This window comes from Sus scrofa, chromosome 14 (genome assembly GCF_000003025.6).
Source record: "Sus scrofa isolate TJ Tabasco breed Duroc chromosome 14, Sscrofa11.1, whole genome shotgun sequence".
In the NCBI taxonomy this organism is placed as follows: Eukaryota; Metazoa; Chordata; class Mammalia; order Artiodactyla; family Suidae; genus Sus; species Sus scrofa.
Window position 1 is genome coordinate 74222282 of NC_010456.5, and position 21894 is coordinate 74244175.

Here is a 21894-nt window from a genome sequence, read left to right on the forward strand (position 1 = left end):
AGGCATCGATCCACGTCCTCATGGATACTAGTCAGGTTCTTAATCCGCTGAGCCACAACCAGAACTTCCTCAGCAGGAGTTTTAGAACCAGACAGACCTGGTGTTGCATCCCAGCTCCACCTGGGCTTCCCACAGACCCAGTTTTCTCAGGTCTGTAATAGGGGCACAATACAACTGCCCAACCTCAAGGCGTGTGAGGTTAATGAGACAGGGGATGTCAGGAGCACAGCAGAGAGCCTGGGCCTGTAATTCAGACAGGAAGGTCTGGAGGCTGGTAGGAGGGCCTGGTGGGGCAGGGGTGGTCCTGAGGACCGCCTGCTGCCCGCTCATCTACGCCCTAGCCTCAGCCACCCCCTAGCCTCAGCCAGACAGTGAGCCACTAGGAGGCAGTAGCCTGGCAAGGCTGGCACACAGAAGGATCCCTGAGGCGGCGCGGGGCAGGGGTACGGGAACAACAGGGGATCAAGAAGGAGGGTGTAAGATTGCAGGAGCCTGGAAGCGTGTGGAGAGCTCTTCGGTGTTCTGGGGAGCAGGGCTATGGGAGCTGAAAAGGAGGGCTGTCAGGGTCGGGCTCACGGTGGAGAAGCCGCGGCGGCAGCACCGGGAGCCCGGTGACCGCGCAATCGCCCGCCCGCCTGGGCAGTGCACCTGGTGGCCCGGCGCCTCACTCTCTCTACCCGTGAGATGGGCGCGTGCCTGCAGCCCGGCGCCGGCGCCGCAGCGCATGGAGCAGCTAAACCAAAGAGCCTGGCAAACCCGGAAGTGCCTGCGGGCGGAGGCGGGCAGGGGCGGGGCCGGGGGCGGAGCCCGGCCTGCGGCGCCGCGGAGCCGGGAGTCACAGTGGCCGCGGCGGCCCGGGAGGCAGTATCGGTGGCGGCACGGCGGCGACAGTAAGTGCGGGCCGGCTCTTGGGCGCGGGCCTGGCCGGCGCCCAGCTCTTCAGGCTCCCAGTCGCTCCCCGGGCTCGCGCTTTCGGCGGCTTCCCGCCACGGCCCTCCTGCCAGGGCTCCACCGGAGCCTCAGGACCCCGGCTTCTTCTCGCTGCGACCCCCTCCACAGCGTCCCTCCTCCTCCTCTCTGCTCTTTTCTTTCCCCACTCGCCTCTTCCTTCCCCTCTCTCTAGGTTTCCACCTTCTTTCTTCCCGGATTCTCGCCTCTCCTCCTTGTGGATTTCCTGAAACTGGATGTGGGGGACCTGGGTGGGACAAATCAGCCCAAAGCATTCATAAGGTCCCATTTGTCCAAAGTGGGGAGCCGGAGGCAGAGGATGTCGGCAGCCTCAAGGAGGATTCAGCCCTGGCCCTGCGTGTTGCTCTGTGTTTCCAAGCCATGTTTTCCTATAGGTTGTTTCACCTACCCACCTGCCCCCATTTCACAGGTGAGGAAATTGAGGCACAGAGACAGATTGACTTAGCCAGAATCAAACTTCCTGGGAATCAGTGCCCAAGCCCAAAGGATGGCCTGCGGTGGCGCCAGGCCCCTTGAGTTTCTGCTGCTTTGTGCACCTGCTGCCCTTTGCCTCTGGTCACCCAGGAAGGGAGCAGCGCTGAGCCAAGCCAGCTCTTGCAGGTGCCTGAGGAACACACTGAAGGCCACAGCCTGTGTCCTGGGGACACAGTGACTGTCCCTTTTCTTTTCTTTTCTTTTTTCTTTGTAATCCAAAAGCCAGCAGCTAGCTTTCATAAAGAGTAATAAGACTTTGCTCACTCCAGTGCCCTGGCCTGTGACCTGGGTAGAGAAAATTCCTGGCTCCTTGAGAAGCTTGGTCAAGGCTGAATGGTCCTGGACAAATAGACACCTGGAGCTGAGAATGAACTCCAGCTGAGTGTGGCCTGAGTGACTGAGCCGTTGGCCCCTGCCCCCAACCCCTGGAGCTGGAGAATCTGGAAAGAACCACTTGCCCTTTGTCTGGCATCCTTCACGGGTCATAATTTTTACATTTTTTTAAACACTAATTTAGAAGTGATGTGTGTGGCCACACTGGTTAGTTTGTTAGTGCTGAGCTCCCTGTGAATCGAAGCTGGGAAAGGGCTCTGCTCAGCCAGGGGAATTTAAAATAGACTTGCTGACTCGGATGCTCTGGGCATCCGGCAGCCTCCTGCCTGCCTCCTGCAGGGTACATGCACCCCCAGTAGGAAAAAACATCCTGGCCGCACAGTCTCTTCATTCAGCAAATACTGATGAGAGTGCCTCGTGCTGCTGCTTTCGCCTCTGCTCCCAGCTCACCGGCCAGGAGGCTTTCCAGAAAGTCTATAACTGGAGCCAGCAGGCAAGGTTGCACATTGCCAGCCACCCTCCTCCCAGGGAAGCAAGGGGATCCACATGGGCCTCAGACGGCTTGGCTATGTAACCTCACTCTTTTTAAATTTTTTTTGGCTGCACCGTGGCATGAGGAAGTTCCTAGGCCAGGGATCAAACCCTAGATTTAATTTTAACTATCAAAAATGCCTACTATTTGAATGTGGGACAAATCAAGTGACTTTAAGGCCTTGTTCTTTTTTTCATTGTTGTTTTTTAGGGCCGCATCCACGGCATATGGAAGTTCCCAGGCTAGGGGTCAAATTGGAGCTGTAGCTGCAGCCTACACCACAGCCACGGCAACAAGGGATCCGAGCTGCGTCTGCGACCTACACCACAGCTCGCGGCAATGCCAGATCCTTAACCCACTGAGCGAGGCCAGGGATCAAACCCACATCCTCATGGATACTGGTCGGATTTGTTTCTACTGCTCCACCATGGGCACTCCCAAGGCCTAGTTCTTTGCATTTGATAAAAAGGAGGCAATAATTTCTGTCCTGCCTAATTCCGAGAAATACTGTGAGGGTCTCTTGAAATAGCAGATAAGGCTCTGTACCTCTCTGACAGCGTTCCCATCTCACCCAGCTGGCTTGATGCTCTGAGTTAAGGCTCAGCCTCCTATGTGAGTCGAGATCGGTTGATTTATTGGGTAGGGAGGAAGCTACCGCAGAAGGGACTACAGAGTGTCCTCTCCTCAGCTTTATGGAAATATTTCTCATTTATCAAGCTGCTGCCATGGCCTGGGTGCTATATAGAGCATAGAAGGAGGCATGCTTCCTTGCAGCCAAATTCCACAGCCAGCCAGGTGACAAGCCCAGGATGGCAGGGAAGATGCGGATGTTTGTCAGCATTGCCAGCCAGTTGCAATTTATTGTAACTCTTGTGAAAAAGGCTTCCCTGGGTTTGCAGATGGGGAAATTGAGGCTCGGAGCATGGTGACTTGCCCAAGGCCATGTACGCAGCAGTTACTGGCAACCTAGACTCTTTAGTGTATCTTAGCTGCTACCACTGACTGAGAGTTGCTGTCTCCTGGTGGGATGTGATGAACAGAGGTGGGCCCCAGGCAGGAGCTGCAAACCCAGGCTTGGCTGTTTGCAGGGTCTGTGACCTCCTGCTCTTTGGACCTTGGTATCCCCACAAATGAAATGAGAGAGTGGACTCTTCAATGTTTCAGACTGGCTTCTGCAGGCAGCTCTAGATACTGTGCATTTTAAAAAAAAGTTATTTAATTCGAATGTCATTTTTATTTACGACTTTATTTTTGAACACAACACATTCACAACGTTCAGAATTCGAGAGGCACAAAAGATCATACAGTGCCCTCCCTGTGCCCAGCCTCTCTGCACCCAGGCAACCACTGTTCAAAATTTCTTGTGTATCCTTCCAGAGGATAGTATATTTGGTGTATTTTTTCTCTTCCCTCTCTACTCCATCCCTGCCTTTTTTGCACAAAAAGTGCCCTATTCTACACACTTTTCTGCTCCTTACTTTTCTCCTGTAAAGCTGAAAAGAGTTTCTAGAGCATTCTTCCTTCATCAAGGGTCCTAATTCCTTTTGTTATGGCCGCTTAGAAATTCGAATGCCTTGGGACCAGGTTTGCCTTTCTGCCTTGATTGCCACAGGCCCCACTATGCCACAGGGTCTTACTCCCCGCCAGCCTCACACGTGGTTGCGACTATGTTGTCCCTACATGGATTGGGCGGGATAGGGGTGGGGGGACCTGAGGTCACTTACATTGTGACAACTTGTCTTTCTCCCTAATCTTTAAACCTAAAGCTGCCTAACCATGCTTTGGTGATCCTGTAGATGCCAGGGCGGGGGCATAGTCAGCTCTGTAGGATGAGTCCCCCACTGTGCCCAGCCTCAGCTTCTGCTCACCTGTCCTGTCTCTCTGCTCCAACAGTGGCCATCATCTCAGAGGATGACTTTCATCACAGCTCCAACTCCACCTACAGAACTGCAAGCAGCTCTCTCCGGGCTGACCAAGAAGCACTGCTCGAGAAGCTTCTGGACCACCCACCACCCAGCCTGCAGAGGCCTGAGGACCGCTTCAATGCTGCTTACATCGTCTTCTTCTGCTTGGGCATTGGCAGCCTGCTGCCATGGAACTTCTTTGTCACTGCCCAGGAGTACTGGCTATTCAAACTCAGCAACTGCTCCAGCCAAGCCACGGGGGAGGAGCCTAAGGGCTCGGACATCCTGGTAAGGGGTGCTCTTCCCGGAAGGCGGCGGGGAGCAAGCGGGCTGGAGAGGGTGAAGGGTGACTTCACTTGGGTGCACCCTTCCAGGAAGGCTTGCAGTGTGCTGAGAGTATGGATGCAAATTGGGAAGCTGTGTGGCATAAGGTACATAGAAACAATTCACTTCAGCCCTATGACGTGCTCTGTGTTGTGTATGAGGCCTCAGGCTTCCCGTGGCAGGGGAGGATGGAAATGGCTAAGACACAATCCCAACCTTCACATTGCTTAGTATTTATCTTGGGAAAGAGATGCAAATGATGATTCTGTGCAATGCAGTATGGTAACCCAAGAATCTAGAGTCCATGCCTCCAGGGGCTTCAAAGGGTGGATTTAATAGCCTTAAGTTCAGCAGTGAGTTGCATTAAATTCCAAAAGAGCAGTGGCTACCATGAGATGGAAGGTCATTTTTCTCTCACGTGCAAGTCTGGAGGTGCCAGTCCAGTGCTAATACAATGTTCCATGTTGTTAGGAACCTAGTTGCTCCACGATGTGTTACTTCCAGGTTCAAGATCATTTCATAGCCCAAGATGGCTGTTGGAGTTCTAGCCATTACATCAAAAAGGAAGAGGAGAAGGAGAGGCATAAGGACATAATAGAACAACATGGGAAGCAACACACACTGCTTCAGCTTACATGGCATTGGTCAGAACACAGTCCTGTGATCATATGAGCTGCAAAGGAGACTGGGAAATGTAGTTTTTAAGTGTAGTCTTTATCTCAGAGAACCATGTACCCAGCTCACATGGGAGTTGTGTAGTTTTGGAAGACAAGGGTAATTAAAGACTGAGGATAAGTGGTCTGGTCTCCAGAGAAGAGATCTCTGTGACCCAGAGCGGGTGGATTAGAAGGGTTAGAGACATTCCAGATGGAAGGAAAAGCCTGAGCTATGGCAGGATAGGAGGAAAGTCAGTTGTGTGTGAGGATCTAGTTTTGCTGTATGCAGGGTGCACATGAGAGAAAAGTAAGGCTTGAGATCAGTGCCTGGGCCTTGAAGGCATTGCTCAGGCCCTGAATGTCAAGGTGAGGAGTCTCAAACTGGTTGGCAGTGGCATTAAGCCCTCCCTCACCACTCAGGGCTGCTCACTTTATGGGGTGTCTTTCCTTTGGGCAGGGAGAGTGTTAAAGAAAAAATTATTCTGCCACTTGTTAAAGCAGTAGGGAAGCCTTTACTGAAGACCGTTGCATGGAGTTCCTATTGTGGCGCAGCAGAAATGAATCTGATTAGTATCCATGAGGACATAGGTTCGATCCCTGGCCTTGCTCAGTGAGTCGGGGATCCGGTATTGCCATGAGCTGTGGTAGGTTGCAGCTCCAGCTCTGATCAGGCATTGCTGTGGATGTAGCGTAGGCCAGTAGCTGTAGCTCTGATTCGACCCCTAGTCTGGGAACTTCCATACACCGTGGGTGTGCCCCCGCCCCCAAAAAAGAGTGTTGAAATAAGGAGGAGAGATTGGACTCAGCTCCAAGTACTGCAAGGACAAGCAGGGATTTATAGCCCAGGAGCAGAGTAATGGGGTCAGGGGATGGAAAATTACTAAAAGGAGCCCTCGAGGGTAGGGGGATTTTTTTCCTCATAAATTAAGCATTTTTTTTAAAAAAATATAATTTGGTCTAGTATAAAAATTGTCACTAACCTTACTTGGAAAGTAGCTTTAGCATTTAAAATTCTTTCTTTTTCTTTTTAAATTTGTTTTATTGAAGTCTAGTTAATTAACAATGAAGGGCAGGGGGATTCTCGCTAAAGGCAGACCAGACATAGATGCCAAGGGTGTGGAATGAGGAACTTGACCAGATCTTGAGGGTGACCAGATGTCAAGAGTGGGAGGGTTCTCCATAAACTGGCTTAGCAGGATTCTTTCGAGTCTGGGCCGGGCAGATAGATGACAGGATGGGGGCCAAAGTCAAGGTCTAGTGGAGAAGGGGGCTCAGTGTGGTTAATCTTTGCTAAGAGCCTTGTTGTCTAGGGCAGTGTCTGTTCTCTCTTGAACACACATGGATGGAGGAAGTGGGGGCACCTCTAAGGCATGCCAGGCTGGGGTTGCCAGATGCCCCTCTCTTCCAGGGATGCCTCAGAGGACAAGAAGAAGCTACCCCGGCAGACCCAAGCCATACCCCTCAACTAGCCCAGGAGGTGGCTCACCACCCCTTTTTGGAAAGCACCTTTGAAATCCCTGAGCTAACCACACAAAACCTTCTCCAGGTCTCTAGCAATGAATCTGACGCATGGACTAAGCTATTCCTGTTGTCTGTCTGCAGGGCTCTACCATGGCTCCACATGGGAATCACCCATGGAGCTTTTAAAAAAATTCACAAGAATTCGTGCTGTGGTCCAGCAGGTGAAGGATCTGGCATTGTCACTGCAGCAGCTCAGGTTGCTGCTGTGTCTTGAGTTCCATCCCTGGCCTGGGAACTTCCACATGCCTCAGCAGAGCGCCCCTGCCCCCGCCCCCAAATCCCAGTCTGATTTACCCCAGAGATTCTGACTGAATTAGGCTGAGGGGAGATGTGGACATGGAATTTAAGACTTCACACCCCCTCCTTCAGCCCCAGCCCCTTGATTCTGACACCTTGAGAGGGCTTCTTTCTGTTAACCGAGGAACTCACACCTCCAGGGGCCAGAGCAGTGTGTATAAACTCACTTCTGCAGCCGAAGGGCTGTCCCCGGAATGTAGTTTAGTAATTTAGAGCGTCCTACTCAAGGTGTGGTCTTGGGACTAGGAGTCGCGAGAGCAGAGTCCCAGGCTCCCAGACCGGCTGAGTCAGGAGCTGCCAACCCGCCCCCCTGGCGACTGGCAGGCACAGTAGAGTTTGAGAATCACCGGTGAGGGCAGGGCTTCTGGAAACAGACAGCGTGGGTTCAAGCTCTGTCTCTGTTCTTCGCTCCCCGGCTTCCCTGTGCTGTCTCAGCTTCCAGGTTTATAACAGGAGGATATACTCCCACCAATTTTGTAGGGTTGTTATGAGGCTCAAGTAAATTAATATGCACACAAAGCACTTAGAACAGGGGCTGGCACCACTACTGTGAGTGCTGGGTAAACATTATTACCGTTATTATCATTTGAGGGATGGGGCCCGCACTCCTGAGCCGCATGTGGCCCTGGTGTATTTCCAGACGTCTGGCTTAGCCAGGGTGCTTTATGATCCACTTTTATTTACCAGTGACTCAAGCGTCCCAGCTTTCTGCCAGCCTCTGTAAATCAGCCAGCCCACTTGGGCTTCATCCAGAAGATCCCCTTCTGTCTGGACCAGCACCCAGCCTAGGGGCAGCCCCTAGGGCTGGTCCGTGTGCACAGGTCCTGCCCCCTCCTCTGCCCGCTGCCCCCAGAAGCAGACTCCGGGGGGTGGGTGAGGACCCAAGGTCCAGTCTCTGGGACCAGGCCCTGACCCGGTGGATGGGTGCTGGGAGCCCCTCTCGCTGCAAGGCGATCTCTTCCCAGCTGCAGGCACTTAGCATTCCAGGCCCTGCTACTATGCTTTATTGCCTCTTTCCAAGTGCTGGCAGGTGCAGATGTAGTACCTGCGGCTGCCCGGAGCTCCTGGCTCTTGGCATCAGAGATGGGAGACCTGTCACCCCTCGATTCATGGACCGGGTTTGGGAAGCAAGCATGCTGGGGTGTTTCTGCATTTTGCGGGCCATTTTTCTTTGCCTAATTCCTCATCCCTGCCACCTACCTCCCCAGTTCTTTTCCCCCCTCTCTTCCTGATTTCCCTGCGAGAGGCGGCTGGTCCGCGCTGTCACCTGAGGGCTACTCTGGGTGAAGGAGGGGGGAGAGTCAAATGGGTTTGTCTCCAGCCGCCACCTGCAACTCAATTAGCTGTGGGTCTGGATGTTGCTTTTTCGCTGTGCTTTCCTTCTGGTATTTCCCAGGGATGGATGCCATTGGATGGGGAGCTTGACTCCATAGGCATGTTTGCACAGTCTCCCGCCCCCAGTTATGTCACTTTCAAGGTCACCAACCTTCTCAGGCTCCTTCCCTTCTGCCTGGAGCAGCTTTGGGGTGGTTTAGAAAGCATTTTGCTCACATGCCCCCTTCATTTCCATTCTCTGGAATAAGAACTTGGAATAAACTCGCCATAGGACTGTGGGCCTGGAGCCCAAAAAATTCGAGCATAAACAAGGAAGAATTGATAGGAGAAGATGGTGCAGTGGGGAGCCCCGACAACTGCTGTTTTCTGAGCCCAACTCTGGGCCCACTGGGCTGACAAAGGGGTTACACACATTGTCTCCCATTAACCCTGGTTTTTTCAAACAAGCCAGAGGCTCAGAAAGGTTTAGTAGCCTGCCTCTGATCACATAGCTAGGAAGGGCCATAAACAATGTTATGGAGAATTTAGGTGGATTGATGTCTGCCGAATTTGTCCTGCTCCGAAACTGGTGCAGGGGGACTAGAGACAGGGGCCACCCCACACCCTGGTTGGTTGCACCCTATCTTTCTTCTACGGAGAGCCTGCCCTCAGTCTGGCCTCTTCTTCCACCCTGGGAGCCCCAGGGCCTTAGCTCTAGGCCTGGATTCTGGACCCAGCGTCCCAGCCATCAGCATCCCTTACCTCTTCTCCAGCCCCACCTCCACCCAGCTCCTCCTGCCCCCACCCCTGCCCTGGTCCTCCCCTGGCCTCTGAGGTTTATAAACCATCCCTGAGCCTGTGGGGGCCTCTTTGCCCTCCCCTCGGCCTCCTGCATGTCTGTAGGACTGTAAGCTACCTTTCTGTCCCAGACAGGAGGGTGCTGGCTCCTTCTCCTGGTCATTCTCTGCCAGGAGACCTCCATGGCCCCTCCATACACCTTCTTCTCAGGTCCTTGGCCTGTCCAGGGCTCCTCTCTAAGGAGGGCTCTGGGATGTGTCCAGGTCGTGGACTGGATGTCAGCAGGGCCAGGACCCTGGCCTGGCCACCTACTGCTGTTCCGTCCATCCCCTGACCAGAGTGGGGGCCCATAGCCCAGTCCCAGGGAGTGGGGCAGGAGGCAGATGCATCCCTTACTTCTGAGGCCCTCCCCTGCTGCCCCCCCTGAGTTGGGGGCTCCTCATCTGGGTCCCTAGAATCTACCAGAGTACTTCGCCATCTGGTCCTCACCCCACACCCCTTGGTATTTAGCACTTGTTGTGGGGGAGCCGTGGCTCTCAGCACTTTGCCTGCATTATCTCATTGAGCCCCCAGCCCCTGGTGAGGCAGGAACTGTTATCCCTGATGATAACACCCTTTTCACAGAGGAGGATGCTTCCCCCACCAAGTGGTTGGCTCTTTGGGGATAGTGAGTACAGCTGTCTTACTGTACATCCCTGTGCCTCTAGCACAAAATAGCGTGTGATAAATATTTGTTACATTAGTTATTTTAGAGGGGCGGGAAACCCCATTACCCCAGTCCAGGATAGGAATGGCATGGCTTTGCAACGGAGCCAAAGATCTAGGGGTCACAGAAGGAGTTCCATCTCTTTCAGGTGGGTTGGCAGAGACATGAAGCGGGATGCCTGGTCGACCTGGGAAGGGACCCAGGTTGACCTGGTTCAGCAGGTGGAGGCCTAGAGTGTCTTCTCATTCATGGCACCTTGGTCCTGGCCCAAGCCCTCAGTCTCCCAAAGCAGCAGGATAGTGTGACTTGAGAGCTATTCTTACAATGAATGGCAGAGATCTCAGTTCAAGCAGGGAGGGTTAAAAGCAGTCAGGATGAACCAGTTTAAAGAGGAGGAAACTGGAGGACAGGTCATCAGAGGTCTTGGTAATGATTCTGCAAAGTGCCTGCCACGCGGCCCACCGCCATTGGACCCACTGTCTTACTTCATCTGCAAAACGATCTGGTGAGTGAAGTACTATCATCCTCAGTTTTCAAATGGAGAAACTGAGGCTCACAGATTTGGAGCCACTGACCCAAGGTCATTGGCCAGGAAGTGGCAGAACTGGGATGTGGAGCAGCCAGGAGGTCAGCAGAGCTGGTGCCGGTAAGCAGCGTGCCCTGGCCTCTCCTCCCTGGCTCTGGCTCTGCACTAGAATCCCCCAGGGAGCTGGGAAAACCTCCCCGCCCGCCCCACCCACCCAGTTCCGGTGGCATCGAAGAAGGGGCCTGGGCACAAGCATTTTTCAGCTCTGCAGGTGAGACTAACACGTGGCCACATGATCCAAGGGAAAGCAGGGGTCATGAGCAGCTGTGCTCTGCCTCTACTGGAGCACCCATTGAGCAGGCTTAGGCTGCATGGTGAGCGCCTTGGGTGAGCCCCCTTATAGGACTTCCTCGTAGGACTTCCTGCCGTACAGGTGGTCAAAACTGGCTGGGCGGGAGACCAAGGGCAGGCTCCCTGCTAGAAGTTGGGGGAGCTGCTTTCCTTGGCCTGGTCTTCAGAGCCTGAGGTCCTCAATGGGACCCTTACAGATCGACATGGGTGGAGGGTCTGGTTGCTTGTCTCCCCTAAATACTCAAAGCTGGATTAATTCCTCAGCATGGCTCTGCGGCCCCCAGTGCCCTACAGCCTGGGGCGAGGCTTCAGCTCTGGGCACGCACTTCCTCGGGTGTGAACTAGGGGGCTTCATAGCCACCTTCATCTTCCTCCTCATTTGCCAGCTCCTGGAGAGGGGGCAGTAGGGCTGACTGGGCCTTCGAGGGATGTCCTAGCACCTGGGGTGACACGGGCAAGAGCAAGTGAAGCCACGAGAACGGAGGAGAGGGAAACGCTCTCCTGTGCTGCTGGGGCTGAGGACCAGCCAGCGCCCCCTCTGCATCGGGTCGGGGGGTGGACAGTGACCCACCCCTGGAGTTTTAAGAGTAATTTGTTTTGTAGAAGCTTGTCCCATGGGACTGCAGGGTAGCTGGGAGGAGCCCAGAAGGTGACAGAAGAACTGCATTCAGCTCTGGTCCTAGCTGTTCCCCCACCCGCTTCATAGCTGGGGGCCAGCTCTGTGGCCTCTGTGTCGTCTGTGCACATGGACCCACCCGGCAGCACGCACAGAGCACCCCAGATGTGGCTGGGAGGGAAGGCCTGGTATTTACTGCGCACCTCCTACATGCTAGCTGCTGTGTGAGTCCTTGTAACATTCTCTGTAAAGAGAATGTTACCACACCTGCGCCCTGTGCCAGGCTCTGTGCTGGTTCGCTCATTAAGTCCATGGTATTTTTTAGGCAATCTACAGTGTGCCAGAGGCTTTCTTTTCATGGTCTCATTTCGTCCTTACAACAGCCCTGAGGAATAGGTATTATATACCCATTTTACAGAGAAGGAAATTAAGGCTCAAAAATACATGTTAAGTAATTTGTTCCCAGGGGCAAAGTCAGTGACCATCAAGCCGGGTCATCTGAACCCATGGTGTCCACGCCCTTAACCCTGTGCTGCATGTCAGCCTTCCAGATGTTCCCAGACTGCTTTTGATCCCAGTGCACACCCCTTCGAGCAAGACCTGCGTGTCCGTAAGGGAAGCGGCAGTTTCATGAAGCAGCATCTACACTTAAAAAAAAAAAAATTGGAGTTCCTGTCGTGGCTCGATTGGTAACAAACCCGACTAGTATCTGTGAGGACATGGGTTTGATCCCTGGCCTTGTTCAGTGGGTTAAGGGTCCGGCATTGCTGTGAGCTGTGCTGTGGGTCACAGATGCGGCTCAGATCTGATGTTGCTGTGGCTGTGGTGTAGGCCGGCAGCTACAGCTCTGATTCAACCCCTCGCCTGAGAACCTCCATATGCTGCGGGTGTGGCCCTAAAATGACAAAAACAAACAAACCAAAAAAAACCCCCTCTGATTGTAGTTTTTCAGGGAGCAGCGAGTGGTCATCTAAATGGCTTATAAGCCACTCAGGCTGAGGATGGGGAGAGTTTGCCTTTGGTTTTAACTTTGCATGGACCCTCGGTGGCCATGGGGAGCAGCATCATTGGGGGGCGGGGGTAGAAGCTGAGGGGGAGACCATAAGCTCGGGGAAATACCAGGTTTCTAGAAATTCTGCTTTGAAACTCTTGTCCTCTGGAGGAATGAGGCTGGAGTTACAGGGGACGTGTGGGTTTGTTTTGTTTTTAATACAGGAGAAATAGCATCCAGTTTGTGTGCTCCTGTGAATGGACAAGGGAGAGGGTGCCGTGGGTGCTAAGGAAGAGGAGGGAGCACGGCTGAGTGAGGTCCATGGGCAGACAGGGCCTGGGCTGGGCGCAGGGGAGACGGGTCCCAGAAAAGCATGCAGAGGATCATCTGGGAACAGGAGAGAAGGCAGCCAAAGAGAAAATGAAGTAAGATTCTGGTGGTGAGCCATTAAGTGGATTTCATATCCTTTAGTGGGTTGCAACCTGTCCTTCGAACAGCCCTGCTCCACCCGTTTGCCTCTAACCTCACAGCGGGGCCATGAGGGTGCATTTTGCCCACAGGGGAGGAAAGTAAAAGAGTGACTTGCTGATGCCGCAGGGCGATGAAGACAAGAGTAGGGCTGGAACCTAGGGGCGCCTGAGTCTGCTTCAGATTTCCTGGGGCACTTGGCAAAGACCCAGATCCCCAGACCTCACCCTGTTGGCTCCTTATCCTGGGGGTAGTCTTGGGCATCGTTGCCTGGTGCTCCTGGCTCGGCTGCTGGCAGGGGAACAGGTATTTAGGTCTCCTCTGGGCCACATGCTGTTCCTTAAGAAGCGTACACCCTTCTGGGCATAGATGGATCATGATGCCCCAGGTGCCCATTCCTCATGCAATTCAGGTCTCTACAAAGGGAAAAGATACTGGCACTCCATTTGGCAACCTACTGTTTAAGAGGGGAGTTCCAGGGAGTTCCCGTCATGGCTCAGTGGTAACAAACCTGACTAGTATCCATGAGGATGGGGGTTTAATTCCTGGCCTCTCTCGGTGCGTTAAGGATCTGGCGTTGCTGTGAGCTGTGGTGTAGGCTGGCGGCTACAGCTCTGATTGGACCACTAGCCTGGGAACCTCCATATGCTATGGGTGCGGCCCTAGAAAAGAAAAAAAAAAAAGAATTCCGAAGAATGGTATCAAATGAGTGAAACAGCCCTCCTCCCCTCAAGGAAAACATAGAAAGGCAGAATTTTGTATGAGGCCTGTCATCTCAGAAAAGGAGATAGTAGGGGCGGGCTGGGGGCGGGCAGGATGGAATGGGGCTCCAGGGCATGGGTGGGTGGCCTCCAGAGAGGAGGACAGGTCCCGCCTTCCAGCTGCCAGGTGGCTTGGGCCAGTGTGGATGGCTGCTCTAAACCATTTTTAAAGATGAGAACCAAAGTGAGTCATTTTTTTTTTTTTTTAAATTCCCTTGTCCAACCTCTAAGTGCAGACCCTGCCAGCATGCCATTCCCAATAAATAAATCTGTGATGGCTTTTTCTTCTCCTCCCGTTAGCTCTCCCTGCGTCCTGCAGAGGGAGAGGAAAAGCCTGCCTCGAAAGGCAGTCAGTCATGTCTTTGGTGGCCTAGACTTTTCAGCTTCTCTCTTTCTCTCTCCCCGCGTGCTCGGGGCCCCTGTCCGCGCCTGCGCCCTGCTGCCTGGCCCTCCCAAGCTATTGATCGCCCTCCCTCTCTGCCTTCGATTTTATTCCTTCCCGCACTTGTCCTTAGAATCCAGAGGTGATTTCCTCGACAAATTAGAACATGTCCTGGGCCTTAAGTGCTCCATTGTCTCCGTAATGTGATTGATCATCTCGAGCATCCAGAGAACAGAACTGAGCTGGAGTCTTTGCTGGGCTCCTGCCTTGTAGGGTCATCATCTAGGAGGGGTCTGTGCTGGCGGCAGGGGCCTGGGGCCCCATCATCTTGGGTGTGTGTGTGTGTGTGTGCATGGGTGTGTGTTTGCATGCACACACCTGGGGCCTGTAGCAGCTTGTGGCTTCTGCCCACATGGACCCTGTAGAGGAGAAGGTGTGTTGGATGAGGAACTGCAGCTGGGTCTTCTCAAGATTCCCCCTTTCTGGTGGTTCTTTTGGGTTTCCTGCTACAGAGAGTGGCTGGAGCACCCGCAGACTACTTTCTCTGGATGCACGTACCCTGTGGCTTGGTCCCTGTCCCCCGTCTGTCGTCAGCTGTCTGGGGGCTGCAGAAGCTGAGGGTAGGGAGGGAGTTTCCGCGGAAGGCCTTTTCCTCCTTGCTCTGGCCACACGGTCAGGTGGCAGAAGAGGAAGGACACGCTGGCCAAGCATCAGCAGGGATCTGGCCCCAAATGAGCTCTCACCCCTCAGAGATCGTGCTGAGACTCATAGGCTCCCTGTTTCTCTGACCTTGCCCTTTATCTGTGTCTGAGCTTCTCCCTGCCTACTAAGGTTCCAGCCCGGGGCTGCACAGGGGGCATGTAAAGCATGCAGATCCAAGGCCAGCTCACCTCTGGCCAGGGACTGGGCGAAAGGCTGGGGTGGGGGGGTGGCAGGGGCAGCAGAAGCAATGTTCCCATCTTCCGTGCTCACCCTGTGTGGGGTAAAGGCCTGGCTTCAGGAGAGCTGGGTTGTTTCTGACTCCGTGTCAAGTTTGCTGGGTGACTTAGGGCTCTGATTCCTCATTTTAAGAAACTAGATTGAGGCTGGCAAACATATTCTGTGAAGGGCCAGATGGTAAATATTTCAGGCTTTGTGGGCCACAGGATCTCTGTAGCAGCTATTCCACTCAGCCTTGTGGAGCAGAATGAAAGCCACTGTAGACAAGCCATAAACAAACAGGTGTGACTGGTGAAACAAACCCGTGTGACTGGTCTCCTCTATTTACAAAAAACAAAGGTGGGCAGGTTTGGCCCTCCGGGGTAGTTGTTTGCCCACCCCAGGACTAGCCGTTCCCTGGTGCTTCTCCCCCCACTAGCGTGGAGGTCTGTTATAGAGGTGCCTGCCCGGCTTGATGTCTCTTCGTAACACTCATCACTGCCTTATTGTCTATATATTTATGCATTTGCCCACTGTCTCCTTGACGAGAACGTCTGTTTCATGAAAGTGGGAACTTGGACTAAATCCCCTGTGCCTAGAAAAGCTATGGGCTCGATAAATAAGTGCAGAGCGATGAGTTCATCAGTAAGCGCTTGTGGAGGGCTCGTCGCGCTTTGGTGCCGGGCTGGCGGGAGGGAAGACCCTCCTCCCAGGATTTGATGCCGAGGTCCCGAATTCAGGGAGTTGGACTCTCATGAAGGGACCTTGTTTTAGCCACAGGCTCAGACTGCACCCAAGCAGACTCCCTTCCCTGCCTAATCGAGTTGCTCAAGCCTGAACCTGAGGGGTTGCCGTTTATTTGCCTCTGTCCTCCCACTCCCCCATTCAGCCCGCCGGAGAGTCCTATCAGTTCTGCCTGGGAAACGCCTCAATCCCTCCAATCCTCTCTTCCACGGCCATTGCCTGGGCCTCAGCCTCCCAGGCACTGGCTCCCAGGGCGCCCCCTACAACTGATTCTCCGTGGAGGCTACAGAAGTGGTGACGAAATCGAGAGGCCATCCACTGCACCAGTTAAGGGCACTAGCTCTGCAGACAGAGGGCTGGCTTTGCGCTGTGGGACTTTGGGCAAGTGCTTGACCTCTCTGAGCCTCAGTGTCCTCATCTGCAATACGAATCTTCCCTCAAAGGGGTGCCGTGTGGAGTTCTCTGGTAGCCCAGTGGTTTATGATCCAGCATTGTCACTGCTGTGGCTTAAGTCACTGCTACAGCGCAAGTTCGATTCCTTGGCTGGAAACTTATGCATACCACAAGCACAGCAAACAACAACAACAACAGAACAGTAAAGGGGGTGTTCCTGTCATGGCGCAGCGGAAATGAATCCGACTAGGAACCGTGAGGTTGTGGGTTTGATCCCTAGCCTTGCTCAGCAGGTTAAGGATCCGGCATTGCCGTGGCTTTGGCGTAGGCTGGCAGCTGTAGCTCCGATTGGACCCCTAGCCTGGGAACCCCCATATGCCGTACATGCTGTGTGTGTGGCCCTTAAAAATAAAAGGGTGGGGAGGCGCCTGCTATGGGCATCAAGGGAGTGAATAGGTGAGGAGCAGGGCATGGGGAGCTCGGTGACTGTGCGCTGGTACCAAGTTGTTGAGAATCCCATCCCAAACCAATCCCAGCCTGGATGCCCCGGTCCTGACAATGCCTCTAGCCCAGTCCCCTACTCTCTCCCTCACTCCTTGGATTCCAGAATCACCCTGGTTTTTCAGTTCATGAACACACCAAGCTCATTCACACCTTGGGGCCAGCTGTATGCTGTTCCCTCTGTCCAGGATGCTTTTCCCCTCATCCCTCACACAGTTTGTCCTTGAGTCGCTATTTACACATTATCATCTCACTACCCTCATCACCCTACTAGGCTCTATTGTACCCCCTTAATTGGTTTTTTCTTTTTATTGCATTTATTATAACTTGTACCCCCCCCCTTTTTTTGTCTTTTTGTCTTTTTAGGGCTGTACCCATGGCATGTGGAGGTTCCCAGGCTAGGGGTCAAATTGGAGCTGTAGCTGCCGACCTACACCACAGCCACAGCAATGTGGGATCCAGGCCTCGTCTGTGACCCACAGCACAGCTCACAGCAATGCTGGATCCTTAACCCACTGAGCGAGGCCAGGGATCGAACCCACATCCTCATGGATTCTAGTCGGGTTCGTTAACCATTGAGCCACGACCAGAACTCTCCCTCCCTTTTTTTAAACTTGCTATTGACCCACTTTTTGGCCTCCCTAGCCTATTCGTTGGGCACATAGAAAGTGCTCAGCCATTACTTGTTGAAGAAGTGAGTGAGCTCTAGAAGATCAACTGCCTGCCACATTTCTTGAGTGAATGAATGAATGATAAGTGCACAGCCCATGCCACCCCCTCCTTCCACTCCCTTCATGCCACCCCCTCCCTCCAGGCGACCTGTGGTTTTGCTTCCCTAGCTCCCTAGTACCTTCTGAAATGAACACCCCTCTTCAGCCTGGTATGTGACACCACCTGTTAGCCTCCCTCATCCCCTCGTACCCCATTATTTAACCAATCTAGAGTCCCCAAGATGTCCTGAGAAAGAACCAAAAGAAAGGGACAGGGCGCGAGGAGCTCCAAGGAGAGGCCAGGAGGCCAGGCTGCATGGAGAAGGAGGCAGACAAGCCTCGGACAAATGGGCCTGGCCTGGGGGTGGGGAGTGCGGGCAGGGGAAGGCCAGACCCAGGGAGGAGCTCCGTCGGGGGAGTTGGGACCCAGGGGAGTGAATGTGAGTCACAGATGACAGGGACACGGGCTGGCAAACCACTGAGCTGGGGTGACGGTGAAAGGGAAACCAAAGAAATTTTGCAGGTGAAAAGGAAACCAAGGAAACTGAAGCGAGGAGAGGACACCGAGGGAAGGAGGAGCCATGGGGCCTCAGGGGGCAGGGATGGCTTGGGGTTTCCCTTAAAGGCCTGTGATGTGGGAGCTTAGAGCCTGGGCTCAGCAGGCCACCCAGGCAGGTTGGCTGGCAGGCAGTGAAGAGTGTTCTGGAGGCGGGGACTGATGCAGGTGTGGGGGCCGCAGGGGAGATGAACTCCAGGGGCAGGGTTGCAGCACAGGAGGGAGGAACATAATGAGGGCCCTCCGGTGGCAGAGGGAGCAGGGGCTACTGAGCTGTTGAGGAGGGGGTGGGGGGTGGCCTGTGTGTCCAGGTGGGCAGCGCTGGAGGGAGCATGTGAGGGGTTCCTGTGGTTGTCCCGTAGCAAAGTACCACAACTCGGTGGCTTAGCACAGCAGGCATTTTATTCTCACAGTTCTGGAGGCTAGAAGACCAAAATCAAGGGACCAGCAGGCCCGGGCTCCCCCTGAAGACTCTAGGAAGAATCTCGCTCTGCTTCTTCCAGGGCCTGGGGGCTCCCAGTGAGCCTGGGCCTTCCTTGGCTGGGGACAGCACGACTCTGCTCTCTGCCTCTGTTCGCTGGACGCCCTCCCTGTGTGCCTGCCATCCCTCTCCCTGTAAGGACATCTGTCCTTGGCTTTAGGGCTCTCTCTGAGCCAATATGACCTCATCTCAGCTACTTATACCTGCAAAGACCCTGTTTCCAAATGGGGCCACATCTGAGGTTCTGGGTCAATGGGAATTTGGTGGGCACTCTTCAGCCCATTGCAGTGGGTGACATGTGGTGTCAGGAGCCTGAGGGTTCAGACCAGGCCTTGGGTCATGGGTGGACTGTGAAGAGGACCCTTTGAAGGAGACTTTCCCCAGAGCAGCCTAGGAGCAGGTGAGGGCGTGAACTGCCTTTGTGGGGGGTTAGGAGTAAAAGGCAGGAGGGGCCTGGTGGCAAGACACAGTGAAGTCAAAGAGGGTTTTTTCTTAGCCCAGCGGAGACCTCAGTGAGCCTCTAAGCAAAAGAGAAGGAAGAAGCAGAAGTGACGGAGAGAGAGAAGATGCAAACAAGGAAGCTGAGGACTCATGGTGGAGGCCTTCCAGAAGTCGGCTTTGGCAGGAGGAAGAGCCTCTCTTGGCCTGGAAAGCTTTACGCTGGGGGGAGAGAAGGGGGAGGCTCATTCTAGAAAACCTCAGGAATTATGCTTATCTTCTGGCAGAGCTTCCAAAGGAATTTTGAAAAAAAAAAAAATTGCAGGCCTTAGGGGTGGTGGTGATGGTGGGGATTCCAGGCTATTAAAGAGCAAGATTTACAGTGGCCCCGGGGAGTCTGGGGCCAAGCCTGAGAGGCCAAGCCCAGGCCAAGTGTCCGGCTGATGTTAGAGCAGCACGCGAAGATCTGATGGGGGCTTCTTTCTTTAGTGTGGCTACGTCATCTTTCCGGGCCTTACCTGAATCTGACCCCAGCTTTGTTCTGCCCTTGGGCCCCTGGCTACCGCACCCCACCTTGGTGGATCTGGGCCCCTGTTGCCCCTCCCTGTCTGACCCCTGGAATAGGCACTGCTCCTCCCTCCCTGCCCAGCCAGCCCTCCCTGCTTCCCCGGGCCCGAGGCCAACACACCCCTTAGCTTTCCCTGGGCCAGTGTCCCAAACAGGGGGCCTTGGAACCCGCAGGCAGACGCTAGCTGCACCCCTTATGGGGACACCTGCCCTCTGCTCACTTCTTGGCCTGCCTGGGAACAACTGTGGCCAAAGCCTGGATGCCTCCTCTGCAACGTCCAGAATCAGAACTTGGCTCTCGGCCGTCCGAAGGCAGCAAGTTTGCAATGGCAAGCTATTCTCGGTTCCAGGCTGCTCGCTGCTGCTAATTTCATGCCCCTGTGATCCAGGTAACGCTTTGCTGCCTTGAGCTGCCACCCCCAGGCTTGAATCGCTTTTTCTCGCCCCGCAGGAGCCCAGCGGCCTCTGCTGCCGAGCTCTGGAGGTGGGGGCCGCACAAAGCTGCCTCTCCAAACCGCCAGGTGGCCGGCCCCGAGCTAGCCGGCCTCAACTCGTGACTAATTTGCTGCACTTATTTGAAAGTGCCCAAATGGCACTGGGAGAGAGGAAACTTACCCAGGGCCTGCCAGAGATAAACGGGCTCATTTTGGGGGCCTCCCTGCACGAAGAAACCTCTTTACCTGGACTCTAAGCCCAGAATTAAAATCTTCCAGAAGAGATGCTTGGCGCGGCGCCTCTCAGCGTGGTGGAGAGAGGCAATGTTCTCCGTCGTAAAATGGGCCTCACATCTGGCCAGCTGGCTCTGGTGGGTTTTTAGATTGTGTTTGAAGAGCGTCTCTCCCGCCCCCTGGTGTTCACAGGCTGGGCCCGAGCGTCACAGATGAAAATGCGTTTCCTCATCTTCTTCACAAGTGGATGGATTCCTGTACCCTGGCCAGAGGGCCCCCCACCCCAACCTGCTCCCTGGGGGTCAAAGACACCGGGGGGTGCCCCCCTCCCACCACCGCCAGCTTCTGTCCACTGTCTGGGTTTTGATCCCCGCCCCCACCCGTCCTGGGGTGTCCTGCTGCGGTTTACACCCCGAGGAGAGAAGCTGGAAGCCTGCCCAGTGCTTCCCAGCTCTAATGTCCTCCTTCACACGATCTGTGCTTATCAGTAGACCGTGTCCATCCATTTCGGTGGCTGACAGTGGTGTGAGCTTTTCTCTTAATCTTTTTTTTTTTTTCCCCCTTTTTTAACACTACTCAGACCCACAGACCTGAAGAAATGCCCAAGGGAGTGGACCATGGGGTTCAAGGAGAAGAGATGGTTAACAGGGAGAGGAGGGAAATCAAGGCCTGTCATGTGCCGGCTGGGGCAGAGGAGGATGCCACCCCAGTGGAACCTCTGATCCCGTGGGCTGGTCCCTACTCACACCTGGGAAGCCATATGGGCCGCCAGACCTGGCCGCTGGAGCCGCCGGTGACACACCGCAGTCCCAGTGATGTGTTTAGGTTTGTGTGACTCAGAGGCAGGTAGCCTGAGCCCCAGTGGCTCTTAGGTTTGTGAAGATAACGATCTCCCATCCCACCCCTGTGTCAGAAAATCTTGCCACCAGCTCTCTCCAAGTGTGCATCTCTCTGCCATGCATCCACCTGTTAGTCTCAGGCCTCTCATCTGGAAAATGGGAGCAATCCCAGCCTTGCTCTTATAGGCTGTCCTAAGAGCAAATGGACTAGGATGGGCAGGCCACATGTAGGTAGTTTTTTTCAAATGTCAATCACCTGGTACTCTGCTTGGCTTCCACATCTGTACTTGAGTGACCCGGCAGGTGCCAAAGATGACCTTTGATGTTCCTGGTGCCAGAGGCTGAGCCCTAGGTAACTGCAGAGTGCAGGGGAGATAGTGAGGGGGCAGGGGCATTAGATTAGACTCTCAAGGAGCAGACGTTTTCTCCTCTGTTCTTCGGTACTGGGCCTCATATTGGGTCGGAGAATTCACAACGTGACCGATGGGGGCCACTCTCTCATTCGCACCCCGAGGGGGAGGGGTGGGTGCCATGGCTGCATTCCTGCCCCTCTGCCAGAGTGCCCAGATTAAATGGACCACACGGTGTTGTTCTGTCTCAGCTCAGCAGCTTCCTGTGATGCTGAGGAAACCCTCGGGGTGTGTGTGTGGGGGTCTGTTCCAACAAATGAACTCGGGTTAGAGTCCTGCGTGGCAAAGAAAGATCGCTCCCTGCCTTTGCATGTGCTGTTCCCACCTCTTGGAATGCCGTTTCCCTTCACCAGTGCCCCCACCTGCCCATATCTGTCTGGCAACCCCCCCCATCTTTCAGGGTGCAGTCCAAGGGAAGCCCCTGGCCCCGTACACCCTCCTTCTCCCCACTCCCCGTCCCTCATACCCATCGTTCTGCAACTGTAGGATTGCACCGGACTACACGCTCCCTGGGGAGATCAGGCGCCCTTGTCTTTTCTGTTTTACACACCAAGCCACCAGTACGGTGTTGGGTGTGCTGGGGCTTGCCATGTCTTCAGTCAACAAAGGAATAGGTACAACAGGAAGGGACGCTGATCGGGATGGAGAGTAGCCACCCAGCTGGGCTGAGAGCCATGGGACTGTAAACCTCTGGGTCTCCCGCCTACGGGGGAAGGCTTCCTGTCTCATAAAGTCCTGCCCTGCCC

General features: G+C 54.4%; 1 protein-coding gene across 2 annotated transcripts in view; it reads left to right on the forward strand.

Annotated features, from left to right (window-relative positions):
• Nucleotides 707-21894, forward strand: part of SLC29A3 (solute carrier family 29 member 3) — a 44540-nt gene continuing 23352 nt past the window's right edge. For both annotated transcript variants that reach the window (XR_002338422.1, XM_001925631.5), the window contains exons 1-2: nucleotides 707-890; nucleotides 4202-4500. Coding sequence is in view for 1 of the 2 variants with exons in the window: in XM_001925631.5 (XP_001925666.3) it covers nucleotides 725-890; nucleotides 4202-4500 (465 nt within the window). In the remaining variant the exon portion in view is untranslated. The remainder of the gene's footprint in view (nucleotides 891-4201; nucleotides 4501-21894) is intronic.